Here is a 20,947-nt window from a genome sequence, read left to right on the forward strand (position 1 = left end):
ATGGATGACAGTTCCAATCTTTATTTATATGATAAATTTTGTTAAAGGAGGCTGAATTAATTCTACCCTGTTAATAACATTTGGGGGAATTTTTCCATCTAGGAAAGGGAAGCTCTACCACTTCTTCTAAATCTGGGGAGAGATCAGTGAGCACAATAATTGAATTGACCTTTTGCAAAGGTCTGAAAAACCCCACTGCTATTTCTCCCTTTCAAAAATACTTGTAGGCTAAATATCAAACAACTGTTCTGAGCCCACTGAGAGTGTGAACAATTAGTGCACTGGAAAACTCCTAAGGATCTTCAAATGCTTTAAAGCCCCAGAAATATTTGTCTTTGCTTGTGCTTATTTTTTCCTGTATATCCGAACTACAAGCAATGAGACTTCAACTAAATTGAAGTGAATTTAAAAAAAAAAAAAAACTCTGAATTATAACAATGATCAAGTGCACAACAGGCTGAAAAACAGAGTTGTCAGCACAGAGCAGCTCAAGAGACAAAATTTACAATATGAGAGGTTTGGCCTTACTTACCCCTTTGTGCTAAAAGTGGGGAATAAATCCTTAAAGATCTCTCTAAAAAAAAAAGTTCTGAAAATTTATATATTACAAGTTTTAGTTATGTTTATCTCACCTTCCCAGGGCTTGGTTGAGAGCTCTGTAAGCTTGAATTTCATACCACTGACTCCCTGATAAAAGGCCTCTTGTACTTTTGTGCTGGTCATTGTACTTCCTCTTTAATTCAACCTAAGAAAGAAACCATAAAATACTTGGTTTATTAATGCTGTTGAAAAGGAGATACTCTAAAAGGGGAAAACAAGCAAACATTGATCAAATAAGAGAATATATAAATTGTGCTTCAGTGTTTCCACTCTATATTTTGTACACTAGCCAATTCTGGCTTCTAAAATTGCCCTTAGCTGTGACCTGTTCCAATAATTCAAATGTATTGACATGAGCAGCACACACTCATCCAAATCTCTGTGCCAGAGAGTGAAGGATAAACTGTTCAGACAGGTGAAAAATCTCCAAAGCAGGTACAGGGAGATGGACTCCAAAGCCCAGATTTATTGGCTCTTCCAAAAGGAAATGCCCCACTGGAGCTCTTTCCATCCTTCCCTTCATCACAAAACCTCATCCAGAGCTGGGACCAGACCCTGTTTTTCCCAAGTGAGGGTTGAGCAAATCCAGCTTTTCTTCCTCTACAGAAGCTGCAAAAGAGATTTAGAGACAGAGGGTCCTCTCCCAAGGACCAGGAGTGAGAGACACCAAGCAAAATTCCCAGCTGGGCATCACCTCCAGAGGTTTGGAAATGTTTCACTGGAGAACACGGGGAGATCAGGCAGGAAAACCCCTTTTCCCCTTTTTAAAAACACATCCCTGATGCTTCAAAATCTGGAATGAGCTGCCCAAGAAATGCCCTTCCTGCCCTTCCCAATCCCATGGAGAACCACACACACTGCCTGCTGTGAATTGGAACAACTGGCATTAGAACATTCTTTATACCAAAAGGATTTATTATTATTATTCAGAGAGAGGAACTGAATTTATTCTTTTTTAAAACAAGCACAAAACTACACCAAAAAGGGTCTTTCTGTTGCTCTTTTGTAGAGTATTAACCTTTCTAAACTGACAAGTGAAAGGACACGCTTCAGGAGAGAAAACAGCAGACTTCTAACCTCTTCTGACAGGTAACTTTCAACTTGCATTTGGATAAGAAATTTTATTTTATGTACTTATGCCCTTTAAATTGCCTGTCAAATTTACAAATTCAATCTTTACAGCCAGAAAGTAAATTCAGTTTGATTTCACAGATTTAATATTTGTTCCAGTCACTCAGAATTTACTGACTGGCATGTGAGGTTTCCTTTTGTAATTTTCCAAACAGAAGATGATTTCTTCTGAATGGTTTATGAACATTAAACCATTCCTTGAAAAGGAACTTGGCTTTATCTGTGCATTTCTACAAACTGAAATACTACCTGGAGAAAGAAAAGGGTACTGCTCACCTTTGGAAATGAGGAATGATGTTGGAAAAGTTCACTGAAGCCTTTCAAACATAACCATTGACAATATACTCATGTGTGTGTGTTTTTAGCATTTGTCTCCTAGTTCTGGTCAGTTTTATAATGATTATTTTTTTGAAGAATTTTGTTATCAGTAAGATTTTGGCCATTTGGTACATGTGGAGGTTTATCAGCCCCTCACTTTGCCAGCAGACTGTGCAAACAGTGTTGGAGTAACAGCTCCTGTGTCTTATGCTGGAAAATGACATTATTTTTAAATATGTCATATACACTCACTGACACAGCAGGAAAATGCAAACCAGCCAGATCATCTAAAATAAAATACATTATTTCCACATTCTCCTAATACATGTCAGTGTTATCAAGTTTATTGCTTGTATGCACAGCACACCACCAGTGATATTTCACTGCTCAAACCCTATAAACCCCATTTTTTAATATAAAACCCCATGAGTTTGGGGGGATTTTTAACCCAAATCCTTTGCTCTGAGTGTGTAACCCATCTCTAACACTTCCATATATTAATTTTAAAGGAGTTACCAGAAAAATACCCATTTTATTTTGTCCCTGCAGTGCTCCTGCCTCAGCAAGGACGATGCCAACCTGCGTTGCTGCGAGTTCAGTTTGCAGGGGGAGGCTGCTGCAGGTAAAAGGCCAGGGCCTGTCATTTTAATGCAATCAGAATCTATTTCATTGTGGAACTGCTGCATTCCCCCCCATCAATCCCAGGCCAGATTCAAGCTGACATGTTACATATGTGAAAAAGCCAGTGCCTCCTGCTAGCAAATATCCACAATGTGCAGGAAAGCACAGGCTAGAAGGGATTAGTTAAAATGTCAAAAGACAGCCTTTTACTTTTACCTGTTCATCCTTAAAAACATCCTCCCAGCTCTGGGGCAGGATTTGCAGACAAAGAGCTGCACAAGGCCCCTGGCAAGCTCTGCCATCCTGTAGCTGTCACCCAGATTAGGCTTTGATCTGTCTGGGAGGTCACGGGCACAGCCACGTTCACTCCAATCTCCCCACGTTCCACCTGCACAGCTCTCCTGCTTTTAATGCTTAATTAGCTCCACATCTCTCACTCTGCAACATGAACTGGGAAACAGCAGCGAAAAATGATAAATGCCATGAACAATTTATTTTTTTTTTTAAAGGCTTGGGAAGATACTTGGAGGCAGTTTGTGCTGCAACTCGAGTGTATTTTTCAAACAGATTTAGCAAAAGAGGTTCTTCTCCAATGGCAACGATGTTAAATGGCATTTGTTACATTAGATTTTAAAATAAGTTACTTGTGGTGATATTCCCTCACCTGAAGAAATTCAGACTTATTCAGGGTATAAATTGATTTATACTGTGTTGACCATGGGTTACATGAGTTAGTTCATGGCACAAAGCTGAGAAGAGGAACTCAAAAACTACAGCTTGGTTTTGACTCCCAAAATAACCTGCAAATTCCCACACAGGATCTGCAGCATTTTAGCAACATACCAAGCTGACCAGGTTTATTCAGAATGAACAAACAGTATTTAGCAGCAAGATATACAAATATCAATCTATTATGGACTAACTATTTCTAAAGAAAAACCAATCAGAATACTGTAAACTGATTTATCCCTGCCAGTACCACGACACGAAGGCTGAATGGGCAAAGCCCCTTTGTTTATTCTGTGCAATTTAAACCAGCAAAATGAACTGTGTTTAGTTTTACTTCATCTGGCAAAGTTTAAGTTTTGAAGGGTGTTTTTAATGCATTATTTCACTGAACCAAAAGCAAACTTTGCTTTTTAAGAACAAATATAAGTAACAGTTTGGAATTATTTTTGTTTAACAAGTCAGGCCTATTCTTTGACAGGACATCACTTCCCAAACATCTCCAACTGCCTCCTATTTGCTGTGGTAGGTTAAAGGAAGAGAAAAGAGCTGGGAAAGAAAGGCCAATGTCACTGTGTCACTGATGGACAGGTGGAGGTGGCACATCCACACCTGGACCAGCTCCTGCCCTTCCCTCCCCAGCACTCTCCTCCACGGAAAGAAAAATCAGAAAATGGATAGAAATGTTTTCTGTCATCCCACTAACTTGTTTCTCTGGTTTTATGAGAGGAAAAATAGTAATGAAAACAAAGACCATTGCTCACATCATCCAAAAGAAATTTTTAAAGACACGTTCATGTTTAACATCTACTAATTCCCCACGTCTTAAAAACAAACAAGCAGAAAAAATACCAGGTGGTCACTCCCCACTTCCATCCCCAGAAATACATAAAAATGTTTTTTAAGCAAATCTCCAGTCCTAAAAATTCTCATGTGTCCACTTAGAGTCTCTCTTCCACCTGAAATAGCAATAATTAGAATTTTTCAGGAACACACTTGCCATCTACTTTCCTCCTGACGAATGCCAAGGAACCATAAAAGTTTGTGAGCTCAGGGAAGTTAAGACATGAAAACCCATTTCTTTTCTTTTACATCTGAAAATTCTTCAAGAGAAGCAGCATTGAACAGTGCAGCATTTCACTCACTTCAAAAGCAGTAACAAGGGCTGGGAGGTTTAAGACAAATAATGCAAACATGTAAAGACCTGGGTGAGTCACAGAACAAGCTTCAAACACCCCTCACAGACCCACTCTAAACACAATATTTCCATTTATTAACCCACAGGAAAAGGATATTATGGCAGGATTTTATCTTTGAATGTTCCAAGCATTCCAAGTGCAGTGTTAATACATAAATAATATGGAATTAGAAAAATGCTTATTAGCTGAATTTTACCAAACTAGGTTCTGTCGGTTACAATAATTTATTAAGGTCATTCTAATGAGTTCATATAACTAAATAAGGTCACTAGACACAAATATAACACTTTTATTTTCATGTATAATTACTGCATTTCCTTATAAACCCCCCCCAAACTGTGAATGAGACATGATCAATATTTGTACTGCTCAATTATCAGCAGGATGCTGTTACACAGAGATCAATCTTTTCTGCCTGAAAATTCCTTATTGTGCACTTATCAAAACTGCCTCCCTTGGATAACACTGAATAAAAATAGGAAGCAATCCAGATCTCAGACTTGCTCTGTCTCACAAGGGGACATGGAAAGATATTGGGATTGAACAATGTGAATAAGAGAGAAAACACAGCACAAAAGTGGCAAATAAGCAACATAGGGAAAAAACACTGCTGGTTTGTTTCCCCATAACCCAAAATATTAAATGTGAGATATGGATTCAAGGTGAAGGCAAACCAGCCAAAGGCAAAGCCCTGTCCATCAGAAGTGGCACCTCCAGGGCAGCCCAGCAGCACCTCCTGCTCTGTGCAGAGCTCAATTCCTCTCATCCTGAACTCACCAGGCACAAATCCTTCCCAGTATTCTCACTCTGAATCCCAGTCTGACAGAGGTGGGGAGCTCGTGGAATGCTACAAGCACTGAACACTTTTGGTATTGTCAGCTCCACCCTGTGGCATCCCCAGACCTGGGAGTTTTCCCTTTGACAAAGCTCGTGGCACGTTCACCCCAGGACTCAGCTCAGCCTCACAGGAACCACAAACAAGTGACTTCATTAAAACCTAACGCAACCAAAACTCTGCTCTGGAGAGAAAATCCAATCCATTTGCAGTGAAGCAGAAGTGAAAGAAATCCAGGAGGTTCCCTTGAGGTCCAACACTGGTGCTGGGGCTCTGGGGGGACCAGGAGTGTCACTCATCCCCACGGTGAGAGCTTCACTCCCAGAGCCCAACACACTCTGACAGCACAGCAGAAACTCAAAGGTCACCACTACTTGCTAAGGACAAGAGAAACACAAGAAAATAATTTGGATTTTTTTTTTTTTTTTTTTGTCTGGGTAGGAAAGTGAACTGTTGAAGGCAAAGGGGGAGTTTGGATTTGCTGGATTATCTCACTCTGGGATATATTCAGGGATGGGTTTGTGATTTGGGCCAACAATATTGGCATTATCCTGGCAGCAGCAGGGCAGGAATGGCATCCTCTTCTCTCCCATCACCCTGAGCTCACAATTCCCATTCCCAGCCACAGGAATCCTGTGTTCTTCCCCATCTTACAGCTGCTCCCACAAATTCTGCCTCTCAAAGCTTTTTCTGCTGGATTCAAGAAGGGTGTGGATGGCTTGGATTGTTAATAATCATTGTGACTTGAGGAAAAGTGGAAGAAAAAGGCTTTTGAGGTATCTCAGCATCCATGAAAGTTCCAGAAATGGTTTTCTGCTCCCTACTTCCTATTTGGAATTTTTTCTCACAGTACTGGAATAAATAAGAAATTAAAAAGTCTTCTCTCCCTAAAAAATTCTTAACTTCACAAGGAATTTTCTACTAAATATAACATAACAATGACGTCCCCATAAAATGTCATTTTCTGTATTGGCTTTGCCCATATTTCTTTATTAATAAGTGAAAATATAATTTTAAGTGATGCAAAGGCAAGAGGAAATTAACACAGTGGAAGGGAAGTTTCCCAACTCTCATTAAGCATAATAATAATTTAAATTCAATTAAATGTTAAAATAAGAATAATTTTCTTAGAAATCTTGCTTTTCACAGAATATGGTAAATAAGAAATGAATTTTTTCAGCAATCACTTATGTAGCACAAGATTCTTTCTCCCTTCAAGGAACACAGAATATATAGGCTTAAAAACTTCCATAAGGAGCAGAAATTCAATATTGAAACACATCATTATTCTGAAATGATAGAAATATCTCAGTTTCTTGAGACAGAAGAAGAAACTTGAGCCAAAGAGCTGCAAAAATTTCGTATCATGAAGTTACATAAAGCCCAGAAAATTGTAATTGAAGTGATGATTTCCTTTGCATTACAAGTCAAGATACTGGAAAGAATAAAGGAAATAATTCCCATTAGAGGCAAACCTGAGCAATGCCACTGCTCAGAACTCCCAGCCTTACTGAGTTGATTTGCCTTGCACATCTGCTGATGTGAAAGAGTTTGACTTTCTGCATTTTCTGCTGTATTTTGGTCCAGTTTCTGCTGGCTGTTCCATGATTAATTCACCCTCCTGCAGCAGGATCAAAAGCATGTGGAGAGGTGGAAGTGCAGAAATGCTCTCTGGGCAGGGGAGCTCAGGGCCTGCACTTCAGAGCTGCCCATTATCAACATTTCGGAACGAGCTCTTTATTTTCAGCTCCCCAAGGTAAGAACAGTAAATTACGACTTGAACTAAACAAGTCACACTTGGCTCCAAAATCAGATTTTCCTACCTCTACTTTTCAGGTCCCAGAGGTAGGCAGAGGAAATCCTGGTCACAGCCAAAGAAGTCATTTTTGGCTCTGAAATAAATTTTCCTGCTTTGCTCGAGCCAAACTCTACCATTGAGAGCACCAGAGCTTTGAGCAATCCTTGAACATTTCTTTTATATTATTTTGTTTTAGCAACCTGATTCTTCAGCAATATGAAACCCTCTGCAATAACACAGAATTAGGGGGGTTGGCCTCTTTCTTCAATCAGTTTTGTTTATAATCAGGTCCTGTTTCTGAGTTTGAATCATTTCTTTTTCCCTAACCCTGACAAAGTGTTTTAGACTCTTCTCTTTGTGAAAAGCAGTGAACCTAAGATACAACATGCCTAAAAATGTTGAAGTGAAACTAAATCATTCTCTTTAAAGCCTCCACAGAAAACACTGGAACTTATAAAAGCACACAGTTACTTAAGGAATTCAAATGTTTGCCCTTTAATACCAGGATTTGTGGCATATATTTAGGACAAACATATGGAAAAACTAAAATTGGATATTATTCATCACGCTTGACAATGAATTCCTTGCCCAAGATTGATGTCTGGATCCAAAATGCTTCACTTCAAAATATCTAAGAGAAGTTAATTAACAGTATGTTAGCATCAGATAACACATATGTGGGATTATCCATCCCTTGCTGTCACGTTATTTATGTTCTCTAATATTACAGCTCAATCAAGTTACAAATCATAAAACATATTTAGAAAGCAGGTTGATCACAGACAAGTCATATTAGTGGAGATGAGCCAACATCAAACTGCCAACATAAAATATTGCTCTCCCAAGGCCCAATCCCACAAACCCTGCTGCTTGTGCTCAGTCCTGGGAGTATTAAAGGGATTACTCACACAAGTAAAAGCTCTGTGCAGGAGTAAGGGGTTATGGAATTGAGGCTTAAGAGGACTTTTATTAACCCAAAAAGCAGACATTCAAGTGTTTTTTCATGTAGAAGCCAAGCATTTTTAGTGATTTAAGCCAATCCCAGAAGCATATAACTCATGGCTGTTCCAAGGGAATTGTTGATCACTTGCATTTCCTATTTTGAAAGGAATGTCGTTATTAATCATCTTATCAGCTTCCTCCTCTGGTTCCTCTGCTGAGCACCCATTGCTGTGGGAGAGCCACAGATGCACAATTTTCTAAGTCCAGCCTGACCTGTGTCACTGTGGTTTGGATTTTATGCTGCTGAAAACTCAAGGTCCTCCTCAGAAGTTCCAGGCTTTACCCAGTTTTCAAAAATCCAAAGAAACGCCACCCAAATGGTGTGTAACTATTCTCTCTTTCATGTGGGAATCCCAATTCCTTTCCTGAGCTGAAAAAAGATGCCTAACCTTCCAAATTTCTTTTATATTTCTACAAAGGTACTAATAACCTTCTACAGAGTGACCCTCCTTCACTTTATCCTTCTTGCAACTCAGCTGGTAAAAAAAAAAAAGAATTAAACCAGAAGTTTTGGGGATCTGATAACCCTAAAGCCTTGAGCAAAATCAAAACCCTGTTCAATATAAAGACATTTAAAATAAAACCCATTTCCTGCAGCCTCCTTGCAAGGAGCTCTGCAAATCTCATGCTGAGAGACTGGTGCCTGCCCTTCTCTCATCCAGAATTGATCAGTGCAGAGCTTTGGGCATTCCCAGCTCTAAACACACACACTCAGACCTTGAGCTGTTTGCAATTTGGCAGCTACTGTTTCTAGTCCTGCTGAAAAATTTAGGGGTTTTTCTTTAGTCTAATTTAAAAAAAAAATAGTTCAACAGCACACTGATTTTTCAAATAAAGTTATCAGAAATGGGCTGTAGTGCCTGTGATTCTGTTATTTGAAATATTTGGTTGAACTCAAGGTAAAATCCAACCATAATCCACTGTGAAGATAATTCACCCACAACACATTTTTTTTCAACTTCATTTTGTATCATTTAGAACCCAAACCCATTGACTTTCAGGGAATCATTTGGTATTAATTGTAAAATTCCAGCCATACAACAGACAAAAAGGATTTCCACCTTGTCAGCACATGCCCCTAAAACCCAGCACTCCTAACCCTAGAAAAAGAGGCTGAGTACTCTTTAAATGTGAATTTTTACACTACAGTAGAGTGCATTATATTTTAGCAGGACAAAAAACGTTGTGGCTGAATAAGTGCTCCAAGGAATTCTGCAAACATTGGAAGAACTGCACTAACACAGCCTCCCTGCTCCTTGTAGGATGTGGGTTTTTCCCAGCAAGACTGGAATTAGGCACATGCTGCAGACAACAAAGAAGCCTTTGCTTGTTCACTTAAGCTCAGAACACATCTCTCAAACCAAAGCTGAGTCTGTTTGGCCTTTCAAGTGCAAACCTATGATTTTCTTGTTTGATTTGGCATTAGTGAGAACCAGAATCCAGCTGCTCCTGGTATTTATTTATCCTGGGATCCTTCACTTTGTTTCTTGGCTTCACAGAGTAGTCCCAAAAGCTCTCAGAGGAACACACAGGACAGGGCAGGGACAGGGACTGGGAGCAGTGGCAGCCCCTCAGTGCCACAGACCACTAGAAAAGAAATGGCATTACAAACTAACCAATAATAAACCTTTTATTCAGCAAGCAGAAAGCCTAGAAAAATACTTTTCTATATTTATTGGCTCTCTTTCCCTTTCAGTCCCTGCAGTGCCTGCTCTAATGGAACATCATCTGTCAGACAAGCCCTGCTCAAGTCAAAAGGAAGGAAGTGTTGAGGTGGGCAATTACACAGCAGTGCAACAGGATGCTGCTTTCACCACCTCCTGCAAAACACAAACAGGTTCAGATTTATTTAACTGCAGCCATCCCAAAATGCTATTTTTACAAGGAGCTTACAAGTGTTTGCCTAAAGTTACATGAAGCTTGAACGTTCCAAATAGTGCTGTCCCCAGTATCCAGGAAGAGTTTATGTTGTGTCATAAATTCATGCTTCCAAATTTCAAGCTAATAAAGCAGCACAAGCTTGGAAAAGGTTTCCAAGTTCCACTCTGTGCTGAAGTAGGACACATAATTACACTAAAGAAGGCAATGGGATTAGAAAGGTGAGATGGTGCAAGCAGTGGGACATATACAGTTATATTGTGAAATAATAACATATTAAACTCTTTATCTCTCCACCTGTTTGCTGCAATAAATCTGTCTCGTTTAAAGCTGCTCCACCTCTTACCTGTGCAAGGTAACTCAGAGAATTCAAATGGGATGGAGAAAAGTTCAAAGATAAACACAGAGAAAATGTATTTTGTGCATATTTAGTGTTTTAAAGATGACATAAAAATCAAATCTAACTCTGCAGTGAGGTCTTACCTGTTTCAAAGGTAAATACAGAGAAAATGTATTTTGTGCATATTTAGTGTGTTAAAGATGATGAAAAAATCAAATCCAACTCTGCAGTGATGTCCTACCTGTTTCAAAGGTAAATACAGAGAAAATGTATTTTGTGCATATTTAGCGTGTTAAAGATGATATAAAAATCAAATGTAACTCTGAAGTGATGTCATACCTGTTTCAAAAGTAATACAGAGAAAATGTATTTTGTGCATATTTAGTGTGTTAAAGATGACATAAAACCCCAATGTAACTCTGCAGTGATGTCCTACCTGAAGGTCCTTCACGTTTGGGAAGGGGATCCCGATGGTCACCACTGCCCTGGCGTTCTCATCACAGAAATCCAGCCCCTCACTGACCTTCCCTCTGCACACAGCTATCAGGAGAGCTCCATCTGCAACAGCACAGCAATTATCACACAGATTATCCCAGGGAGAAGATGAGGATTGGCTTTTAAAGAGCTATAATTATAATATAATATACTGGCAGGAAAAGGTGAGTGGCTATAAAAACAGAGACTTGTTAGAGGGATGAGATTAACTCCACTTTGATCAATAATATTCTGATTTTAACCATCAAACAGCAAAACAATTTTATATTATTATAACACTGGGATAATTAATTATGCAAGAAAAATGTGTATCTACAACAAAATGTTAAACCTTGAATTTGACTTGAAGAGTCTGCATCAACTATTCTGAATGGCTACAAATGTACCTTTTTCTCCTTTACATTTGATTGCATCATAGTAGATTTGCAGCAGCTCATCAAAGTCACTCTTGGCCCCTCCCTGGGGCTCTGCAATGACTGTTTTAACATCCTCCAGCTTTCTCCACAAGCCAGTGTGCATCCAACGGTCCTTTAACTTGTCCAGCATCTGAAAACCAACAGAAAAATCAATGTCAAGCACTTGAACTGCTCAAATAAAGCACACAAAGACATTTCTTTTAGTGAAGTAATGTTATTCAGTTTTTGTATCTGTAAATGTAAATTTTCCCTCCATGCACAGAACCTCAGCTGTGCGGCACTTGGGAAATAGGAGGGGGCACTTATTTTGCTAATTAGAAATAATGTAGATTTTTGTCAAAGCAAAACTCTCTAAATGTATGACAGTGGTCACTGAAGAGGATCTTGAGGTATTCTTCAAAGTAGAGGAATGTCATCTAAAGAAAAATGGATGTTACCTGGTTTTTTGATTATTAAGTAAGATCAGAAACAAATTCCAAATTAATTTGAAACAAATACCTTAAATTTCCAGAACACTGCAATACTTTAAAATTTACATAGAGAAGTTGGGAGAGGAAATATTGATGTAGGATTTATCAGCCTCCTCTGCTTCTTGAAGAGCCCATCATGTGTTACACCCACCACATCCTGAACTGTGCACATCTCACTCCAAGCCAGAACGTGTTCAAATCTCGGAAGCAAATAAACCTGTCCCACTTTTAATGGAAATACTGAAAATGTTGCATTATAGAAAACAAAACTTAAAATCAGCACAGAAGCCGAAGTCAGCTGGGTGGAGGTCATTTAGCAAATGTATCAACTTCTACATTGAATTTTATCAAGTCAGGGAGCAAAAAAAGTCCCTCCTTGAGCTGCCCTGGAGACAAGGGCAAGGCCAACAACACAATCCAGAGTGAACCAAGGAGCTCTGGCTCAGTGGACAGAATTCAATCCTTTATTTCACCTTTTGCTGCTCAGTGATCATTGGTGTGTTACTGACCCTGTGCAGTGACTGAGGTTCACAGATGAGATTTAAACTCCCAGATCCTGCAGTAAGGGCTGTGCTCTTAATGTGTCTGCACTTCCCTCCACTCCCCTCCTGAAGACTTTTCCATATTTTGCTCCAGGCTACACAAACTGCTCCATCTGGAACCTGCACTTGCCCTGCTTCATTCCTCCCAAAGCCACAGCATCCCTTTCCCTGCAGCCCACTTGTTTCCAGTGCACTCCAGCCAAGCTCCAGGATCTTGAATGGCTGATTGTTACCAAAATAATCTGTCCCAGGTCCAAAGCCACAGTTTAAGTGCTACTGTGAAGCAGAACTAATGACAACTAATTGTTGTCACATTTGAAAATTTATAGGAAACTGGTTACAAGGCCCTTTGCATTTTTCATGTCCTCAGCATTAAAGATCTGAACTCCTTCTCTGACACGAAGAATTCGGATGGGATCTTTACAAGAGGGGATAAATGCTGTTATTTTGCATTTTCCCTGTTTTCTCCCAGCCTCTGCTCAGGGAATTTACTCTTGCTTTACTACTGATGTGACACCATTAGCAAGCAAGCACAGAGGGAGTAAGTGATGAGTAGTAGGAACAGTTTCCCCCACACACAGCTGTAGCTGCAGAATAAATCAGCTCTGCTAAATGTGTCTGTCCTCCTGTCTGTCCCCTTCCCTCCCAGCTCTGTCATTTCCTGGCAGCATCCTGCCTGTAATCTCTTTTTCTAGAAAGGTTGTAATCCTGTGGCTGAGCAATGAGTGTCCATCTTGCCATGCCAGCCTGCTGCTGTGGCCTCAGTTCTTGGATGTGATGTGGAGATAATTCTGGGAAAGCAAAGCAGCAAACACATTACAGCTCTAAGTACATCCATTTGGGATGTGCCAGGGACTGGAACATCATTCACTTCCCACATTTCATTGCTCCTGCAGTGGAGCTGGGGCTGCCTGGGCCCCACTCAGCAATCCCTGCTGAGCTGGCTCCTGGCACTGCCAGGCAGAGAACACGGCAGAATTTCACATTTCCATGGATAAAACCATCCAGGCTTGGACTTCTAAGGGTCACTCACCTGATTTTCTCCTCTCCTCTCATCCCATCCAGTGGGATTTCTCACCAACACACCCCTAGGAAATGTTCTTGCCAGACGGGCAAGATTCCTCACAAAAATTCCTCAATCCCTCAGTTCCACTGTATTCCTCCCGTATTTGAAAGACTAAAATTTATATTCAGAACTGTAAAGATGGCAGGAGAAAACCTTGATCCAAATTCTTAAGAAAACATCTTTTCTCTTTGTGGGTTCCCCAGCCCCGCTCCAGGCAAAGTCTCCCTTGGACCAAAGTTCAGGTTTCTTGTTTCATTGACAGCAACCATCAGAACAGAAAATCTGTGATTTTGATGGAAATATGGGAATTATTTATGAAATCTTTGGCAAGAATGGAGCAATTCATTTAATTCACACAACAGCTATTACCTCTTTCATTAATGGAGTTTGCTAGATACGGAAACTTTCCTTGTATCCACAAAAAACACAGAACCCATGGCATGGACAGACACTAAAACAACAAGAATTATGGAGCTGACTGAATACAAATAAATAAAATATAGAACACACACATGCCTCAGAAGAGCCAGGAACCAAGTGCGGGTTTCTCATAAAAAATAATTTCACTTTGGGTTGGAAAAGTGCAAATGGGAGCAAGATCTAATGCCAGGAATCACAGGAAGGAACCATTAATGCCCCCAGTCAGTCACTCCTCCTACCCAAGGGAATAATAGTTCCTGCACTGGAAGGCAGCCTGTGTATATTTTATTAAATCCCTTAAAAATGGATTCTCAAATGGTTTATTAACAAATGGTCTTCCTCCAAGAGAGCAGAAAATCTTGTTAGAAAGAATCTGTCATCTTCCCATGCACTGAGGGATGGTTACTGGGATAGCTTTTCCCTTTTATTCCTCTCTGCAATTTAAAGCCACCTGTAAGCTATGATCCATAAAAACTCAGAGCTCAGTGTGGAGCTCTGCCATCCATCCACGCCAGAATTCCCTTGTGAAGCAGTTTTTGAAAGATTCTGGAAGTTTGGGGATGAGGGGAGCTGTTTTCTCACCAGCTCCTTCCATTCTGCTGCACTCCAAGGCCAAACCCTCCCGTGTGTGCCCACAGAGGAGCAGCTTTGCCCCTTTTCCATTTGCTGCTTTGTTCTATCCACTGCCAAAAATCACATTAGGGGGCTCCCAGGTCATGAAGCAAACCCAGAGATTTGTTTAATGTATTTTACCCTAAGGCAAGTTGATTGTAATTTGCACCATTGGATCAAACTTGGGGAGTTAAATTCAGGGGATGTGCTTTTCCTGCAGGATCCATCACCTCCTGACTGGGAGTTGTGGAGTAGGAAATAGCTGAGAAGAGACAAGGTCTAACAGAAAAATTCTGGCTTATTTTAGCTCTTGTCCTGCTCATTTCTTTACATAAAATATTTCAGCATTGAGTCATGTCATGAACAGTTCAGTCCTTGTCAGTAGAGGAACAAAGGTATCACAGAAATAATCAAAAGTGCTTGGGGAAACAACAAAACTCTTAAAAATATCCAAGGATGCTCCAGAGCAGTACAAGAAAAAAAGGCTAATGACCTAAGAAGGACCTGACAGCAGAGTAAAACAGCTCTGACTTTAATGGGTAATTTAACAACTCTTAATTATTTAAAAGTAATTATCATTGCAATTGCATTGTGTCCTTGTGCACCTGTAACACCACAAGCTGCCTTGTTTCCCCCACATTTATACAATAACTGGACAAAAAGTACTTCAAGGTGAACAGAACTCACACAAACATCTTGTAACCCTTCTTAAAAATCTGCCATTATACTCTGAAATAACCCCACTCCTTCAAACTTTGCTTTTTTTAACCTTGGTTCTGTGTAATGATATGAAGTTACACTTTTCATTGTTATTCAAATATTCAGGTAGTTGGAGGAGAGAAAAGGAAGAGCCATTAGGTTTTTCTTAATAAAAAATCACAGTATTGGCACCACTGTTAGTGCAAAAAGTCTGAGCTCCCCAAGGGAGCAGCATTGATCTAAAAGCCTTTTCCCTGTGTTTGCTCCCAGGATTTTTCTTTGTGAATAAGCACTGCTTCAAATCTGAGCCTGTCTCCAGTGGGCTGGAAACGTGTTTGAAGGGTCAAACAGAAGTTCTGCAGGCAGCACAAAACTCCAGAGATGGCAACAGGAGCTCAGATGCTCCAGTCTGGATTTCCTCCAGGAGGACTTTGGGTTCTGATAGAACAACAGGGCTCTGCTCCAGCTGGGAAGGAAAGGGAGGGACTGGGATTGAAAAGGAGGGACTGGGACCAAAAGGGAGGAACTGAGAATAAAAGGGAGACCCTGGAACCCAAAGGGAGCCCCTGGGAATGAAAGGGAGGGACTGGGACTCAAAGGGTGCCCCTGGCACCAAACAGGGCTTTCATCCTCCCCACCAATTTGGTGAGAGACTCCCAGTGCTGCTCTATAACTTTGCTCTGCAGTATTTGTGTCTTGCCAGAAAAATAATAGGTGGTACAACCAAACAAAGAGGAATTTTTTTTTTTTAAACTCTGAAAACGCTTAAATTCAGAGAGACTGTTGAGAAGAAATGCACTTCCTTTGATTTGCTACAAAATGTTTCCCACCATTTGGGCTGCCAGGAAATAAACCAAGTACAGGTGGTTTTGTACCACAGGACAACCCAGCCTCCACCTGCAGCAGCTGCCTCCTCCCTTCCTTTCAGTGAAAAGAAATATTAAAATTAATTACATAAATATATAAAATAAAATAAATAAATATAATAAATGTAAAAATTAAAAATAAATATAATAAATATAAAATTTTAAAACCCCCATCCTGCTGCAACTTGAAGCTGTTAGGCTGCAGGACATCATATTTTCCACTCCAGCAATCCTCTGCTGATGTCAAGGCCCAGATGTTTTTATCATGGCTCTAATTCCAGAGGAATTATTGCATTCCCTTTCAAAAGCTGCCAGGAGGAGATGTGCTGAGTCAGCTGCTCACCTACAGCTGCAAGATTTTGTTCCAATCCCTCTGGTCCCAGGAGAATCACCTGGATGAAAGTTCTATTTCCATTATGAAAGGATGGAACTGTCTCTTTATTAGTGATAATCCTAAAACATATCCAGTCATTAAATCAAGGCATTGCTTAAACACAGGGGCCTGAAATTCCTGTTATTTCAAAGGAATCCTGGAGAATGGATCTGGCCAGACTTCACCCACTTTTTTTTTTTTTTTGTATTACAGGTTTCTATTAAATGAATTTCTTCAGGGATTAAGATGGTTTGGAAAAGTAGAGAATTAACAGAAGTTATTTGACAAGCCCTGAACTAAAAACTTTGCCCAAACTTGGTACAAAATGACCCAGAATCCTACAGGCAACTGAGCTCCAGGAATATTGGAACTCTTCACTTTGGGAAAAAAAAAAAAAACTTAACAAAGAATTTACCAATGTGGGGGCGGAGGATCACTAATCTATTCCATTTCCACTTTGAGTTAAAAAAACAAACAAATCAATCCCAAAAAGCCAAAAACAGCAACAACAAAAGGGCCTTTGAGGTTAAAAGTGAACAGAAAGGAAAAACAGCAGAAGGAAGAAGGGAAATAGAGAAATGAAACGAGAATAAAAGATTGAAGGGACAAAAGAAAACTGCCTGGAAGGATTGGTGTGAAAGGAAAATTGAGTTTCCTTCCAAAAAATAGGAGGGAAAATACTTAGGCTAACTAACCAATAAACTCTAACATCAATTATCCCAATCTTTGAAATCCTTCTGGAACAGCACCCCAGAACTATTAAAATTAACCCCATAAATAGCACAATGTCCCTCAACAAGAGCAAAAGGGATGAAAAGCAAGCAAAGAAACCCAACCATATTTATCAAAATCACCCCCAAAAATGTTCCCCACTTTGAGAAGGGCTGAAAGAATATTCACCTCTGGGCCACAAGTCATTAACCCAATTGGCAAAAATAATTTACTTTTCACCTTTTCTTCTTTTTAATCATCCCATTTTTTTTTTTTTGAAAGGTCATTTTAATCACATTTTTCACCAAAAAAAAGAAGAGAAAAGCCTTAATTCTGCTCAACACCCAGACATTTGCACTGCTCTGGGCTGGGACTCCACCAGCCAAGAATAACTGAGGCCACTGAATTATTTAAAGCAGTTGTTTGCACTCAATTAGATTTTCATGAAAGGTTAAGCAAGAGGCTGATTCACAGCCCCTCCTCATGTTTATGGGAGGGTTCTAACACAGGACAAGGTATTTAAAATTCATTCATTTAAATGACTGAGCCAATGTAAAATGGAAACGTGTTTTTTCACCCAAAAAAAGGTATTTTAAGCTTCAAATTTAATTTTCTCAGCTTCCAATTCTGACAGATTTCATTACAAGAGAACGTGAAAATATCTGTGCTAAAATGTTTCGTTTTTGAAGTAAAATTCACTTTCAAAACAGAGCTTTAAATTCCCACTGTTCATAGGAAACTGGAGAGAAATACTAAACCATCCATATAAATACACATGCACAGGGTAATGTTTTCTTTATGGACCAAAAAGAAATAGATAAAATGCAAAAATAAATTGATTTAATCAATTTAAAATTGATTTGAATGGAAACAGGCCACACAGATATGTTACTCTTATCAAGCAGAGGTTCCATCTGTTTTCTCCTGCACATTTCCAGTTATTATATCAGGAGGCATCACCCAGCAATGCAGAGGAGGGTTCTGAACCTGCCTCAGGTTCCCTCAGTACAAATTCCAGCTGAATTCCTGCCTCAGTTCCCTTCCCAAAGACTCTCAAAGCCTCTGGAATTAAATGCTCCATAAGAGCAAAATGGAACATTTTAAAAAAATATATGAAATTATGAATCCAAGGGGCTGCACAGGGAGCTGGAGTCATGTCCCACATTGATTGTGATATTTTACATTTCTCCCAGAATTCTGAAGGAAGATCCCAGAGACTCTGAATTGTCCTAACAGGTGCTCATGGGCTCTGGCCTCACCACTCCTGGAGAAAAAAATCCCAGAAAAAAATGGAAAAAATCCTGCCCTGGATTGTAAATCTACAGCACTGGGCTATTTCAGGAGATTTTTCACTTAATCCCTCTATTTCTTCCCAACAGAAAATGAGTTTGAAGGATAAAACTTTAAAACCACGGGAGTGTGATTTGCAAGGATTTCCATGGAAAAGGTGTCTTTTTAAACTGAGATGTACCATACTCATTCTCTCAAGGAGAATTTGAAACCCAAATATTTAGGACCAAGAATAGCGTTGAGATCTTCATATATGGGAAATATGGGGTAAAATCTGTGCTCACCCACACAGACACTGAGGGAAAAAAATTTAAATAGGTAAAGCCACTGTGCAACACAATTCCATAATTCAACTCAACCCTGACCACGGTGAAAAACTCTGTATATTCTGAACAAGACTCTGATCACCGTGTGCACACTCCAGCACAATAAAAGGTGAATAATTCATCATCATTTTCAAAGGCAAGGCATGCATCACTCGGCTCGGGGGCAGCGCGGGGGATTTCACCGGCAGGAGTTTTTCTTTGGGGACAGTGACAAAGTGCCGCTCGCCAGCAGGAAACTGAAGCACTGGAGTGTGTTCCATGTGCCATAAATCAACACTGCAGCCACAGGATGTCTCTCTGGTACCCAACATACCATCAATTTTTCAATAAGCCCCTTAAATAATGGAAAACGCGAACGGCGACAACAGTAATGAAAAATGAAATGTTTTGCACGCCAAAGGCTTTAGAATAACACGGTTAATATGTTGTTTCTGCAGCTAAAGAAGATTTTTAATAGAAGTCTTCTCCTAAAAAACCTAACATGTTTGTCCCTCAAACAATCTGGAGAGGCTTTGAGCTCTGTGGCAGCTGTTTAGAAACAACCTGCTTGAAAACAGGGTTTCTTCTGTGGTTTTAAAATTAACCAAGACAAGAAATTCTTGTGTTTCAGGAGCTGCTTGTACATCCACCCTAGGCTATCATTACACCTTCCCATCCCAGGGAGGGAAAACTCTTCATGCAAAGAGAGTTCTCAAGAAAAAAAAAAAAAAAAAAAAAAAAAAAGGATTTTTAAAAGAATGGTTTAACTCCTGGTCTGGAATAAAAAGGAAAATGATGAACTGGTCATGGATGAAGTCCATGTTGAATGTCAGCAGTCACTGCTGCTCTTCCCCAGCCAGAAGCCAAGCTCAGTCATCTCTGACCTCTTTGTTTTTTCAGAATAAAGGGGGGAAAAAAAATCATCCCAGGTTGTTTTAGTGGCACGGGAGCAGTGAAGCACAGAGCCCCTGGGAGGGAGGGGTGAGCCTCACCCCGGGCACGGGGCCAGGAGATCCCCCAGGAGCTGGGCCAGGCAACTCCTGGCCCTGGGAGCTGCCCCAGCCTGCCAGGGGACAGCTCTGAGCTGCCTCTGCTCCCCAGTCCAAGCCCAACAGGAAATGTTTTGTGTCCCTCCACCACAGTCATTAGACAATTCTAATTAAATAAATAACCTAAGTATTTCTTCCAAGTACCCAACTCGACCCCTTCTCCTGTCTATCCCCCTTCAAAAATAAAAATAGAAAGGAAGAACAGACTTTTCTGATTCTTAGGAAAATGATTTCTTGCTTCGTGATCAAAAATAGGAAGTAAAAGCTGAAAATGAAGTTTTTACTGTAACGCTTTGGGAGTTATTTGTTTTGAAATATTTTTGGTAAAAATTAGCCCATTAGTGAGCTGCAAAATGAATCAAAATGCAATCAATACTCTTTAGAATACATTAATTAAATGTTCTCACACAGGAGCTTGGTTACCTTATCAGGAGGTAAAACTGATTTTTCTCATTTTCTAAGATACCAATTGATGGCTCCCAGACCCCCTAATGATGTAGAATTTCTCTGAATTTAAAGTAGCCCAAGTACTCCTTTCAATCCATTTAATATTCAGATTCTTGTAGGAGCTGTTACACTGCTGATGCAGAACATGCTCCCTAAATAAATCCCTTGCAGTTATTTCCTCCCATATCTGGTGTTTTTCACACATGAAGAAGTCACATCTCTCCCACATCAGGCACTGAATCTTTCACAGACACGGCAAAGGGACCAAGAATTCTGCAGGTTGTAAAGGTTCAGAACAACATTAATGTTCAAATAACCTGGGCAGGACAGACTTTCTAAAGAATAATGTTGCTTATGGATATTATTCCCTGTTCACAACTGCTTTCTTTTCCTTTTGTTAAAAGCTCCTGAGGAATAAAACATGTTCACTCTGTTATTTACTATCAGAACTCCATCACTCACAGAGTGCAAACTTCTTGACTGTGAAAACTCATTTTCAATGCAGTTCCTACTTAAATAGGAGGAAAAATATGCAAGCAGCAAGTGTTAATTACAAGGAAATTGGAGCATGTGTTAACGAGCTACAACAATTCAGCTCGCAGCACTTTGACAAGTCAGAGCTCAGAAGTGAGAAACAATAATAGATTTTTCGTTTATTTTCCTGATGCTGTCTGCTCGGGGTATTTAAATTAACAGTGTAATAAAATATTAAAGTGCCCAACTCTCAGGGTGTGAAAT

General features: G+C 39.9%; 1 protein-coding gene across 1 annotated transcript in view; it reads right to left on the reverse strand.

Annotated features, from left to right (window-relative positions):
* Positions 1 to 20,947, reverse strand: part of BRIP1 (BRCA1 interacting DNA helicase 1) — a gene marked incomplete at its 3' end in the record, with an annotated part of 49,812 nt that overhangs the window by 6,353 nt on the left and 22,512 nt on the right. The window contains exons 15-17 of the mRNA XM_083874978.1: positions 11,330 to 11,489; positions 10,885 to 11,006; positions 633 to 745 (exon numbers count right to left, since the gene is read on the reverse strand). Of these exons, the coding sequence (XP_083731104.1) occupies positions 633 to 745; positions 10,885 to 11,006; positions 11,330 to 11,489 (395 nt within the window). The remainder of the gene's footprint in view (positions 1 to 632; positions 746 to 10,884; positions 11,007 to 11,329; positions 11,490 to 20,947) is intronic.

The sequence above is a fragment of the Zosterops lateralis genome, assembly GCF_965231275.1.
Source record: "Zosterops lateralis genome assembly, chromosome: 19".
NCBI lineage: Eukaryota > Metazoa > Chordata > Aves > Passeriformes > Zosteropidae > Zosterops > Zosterops lateralis.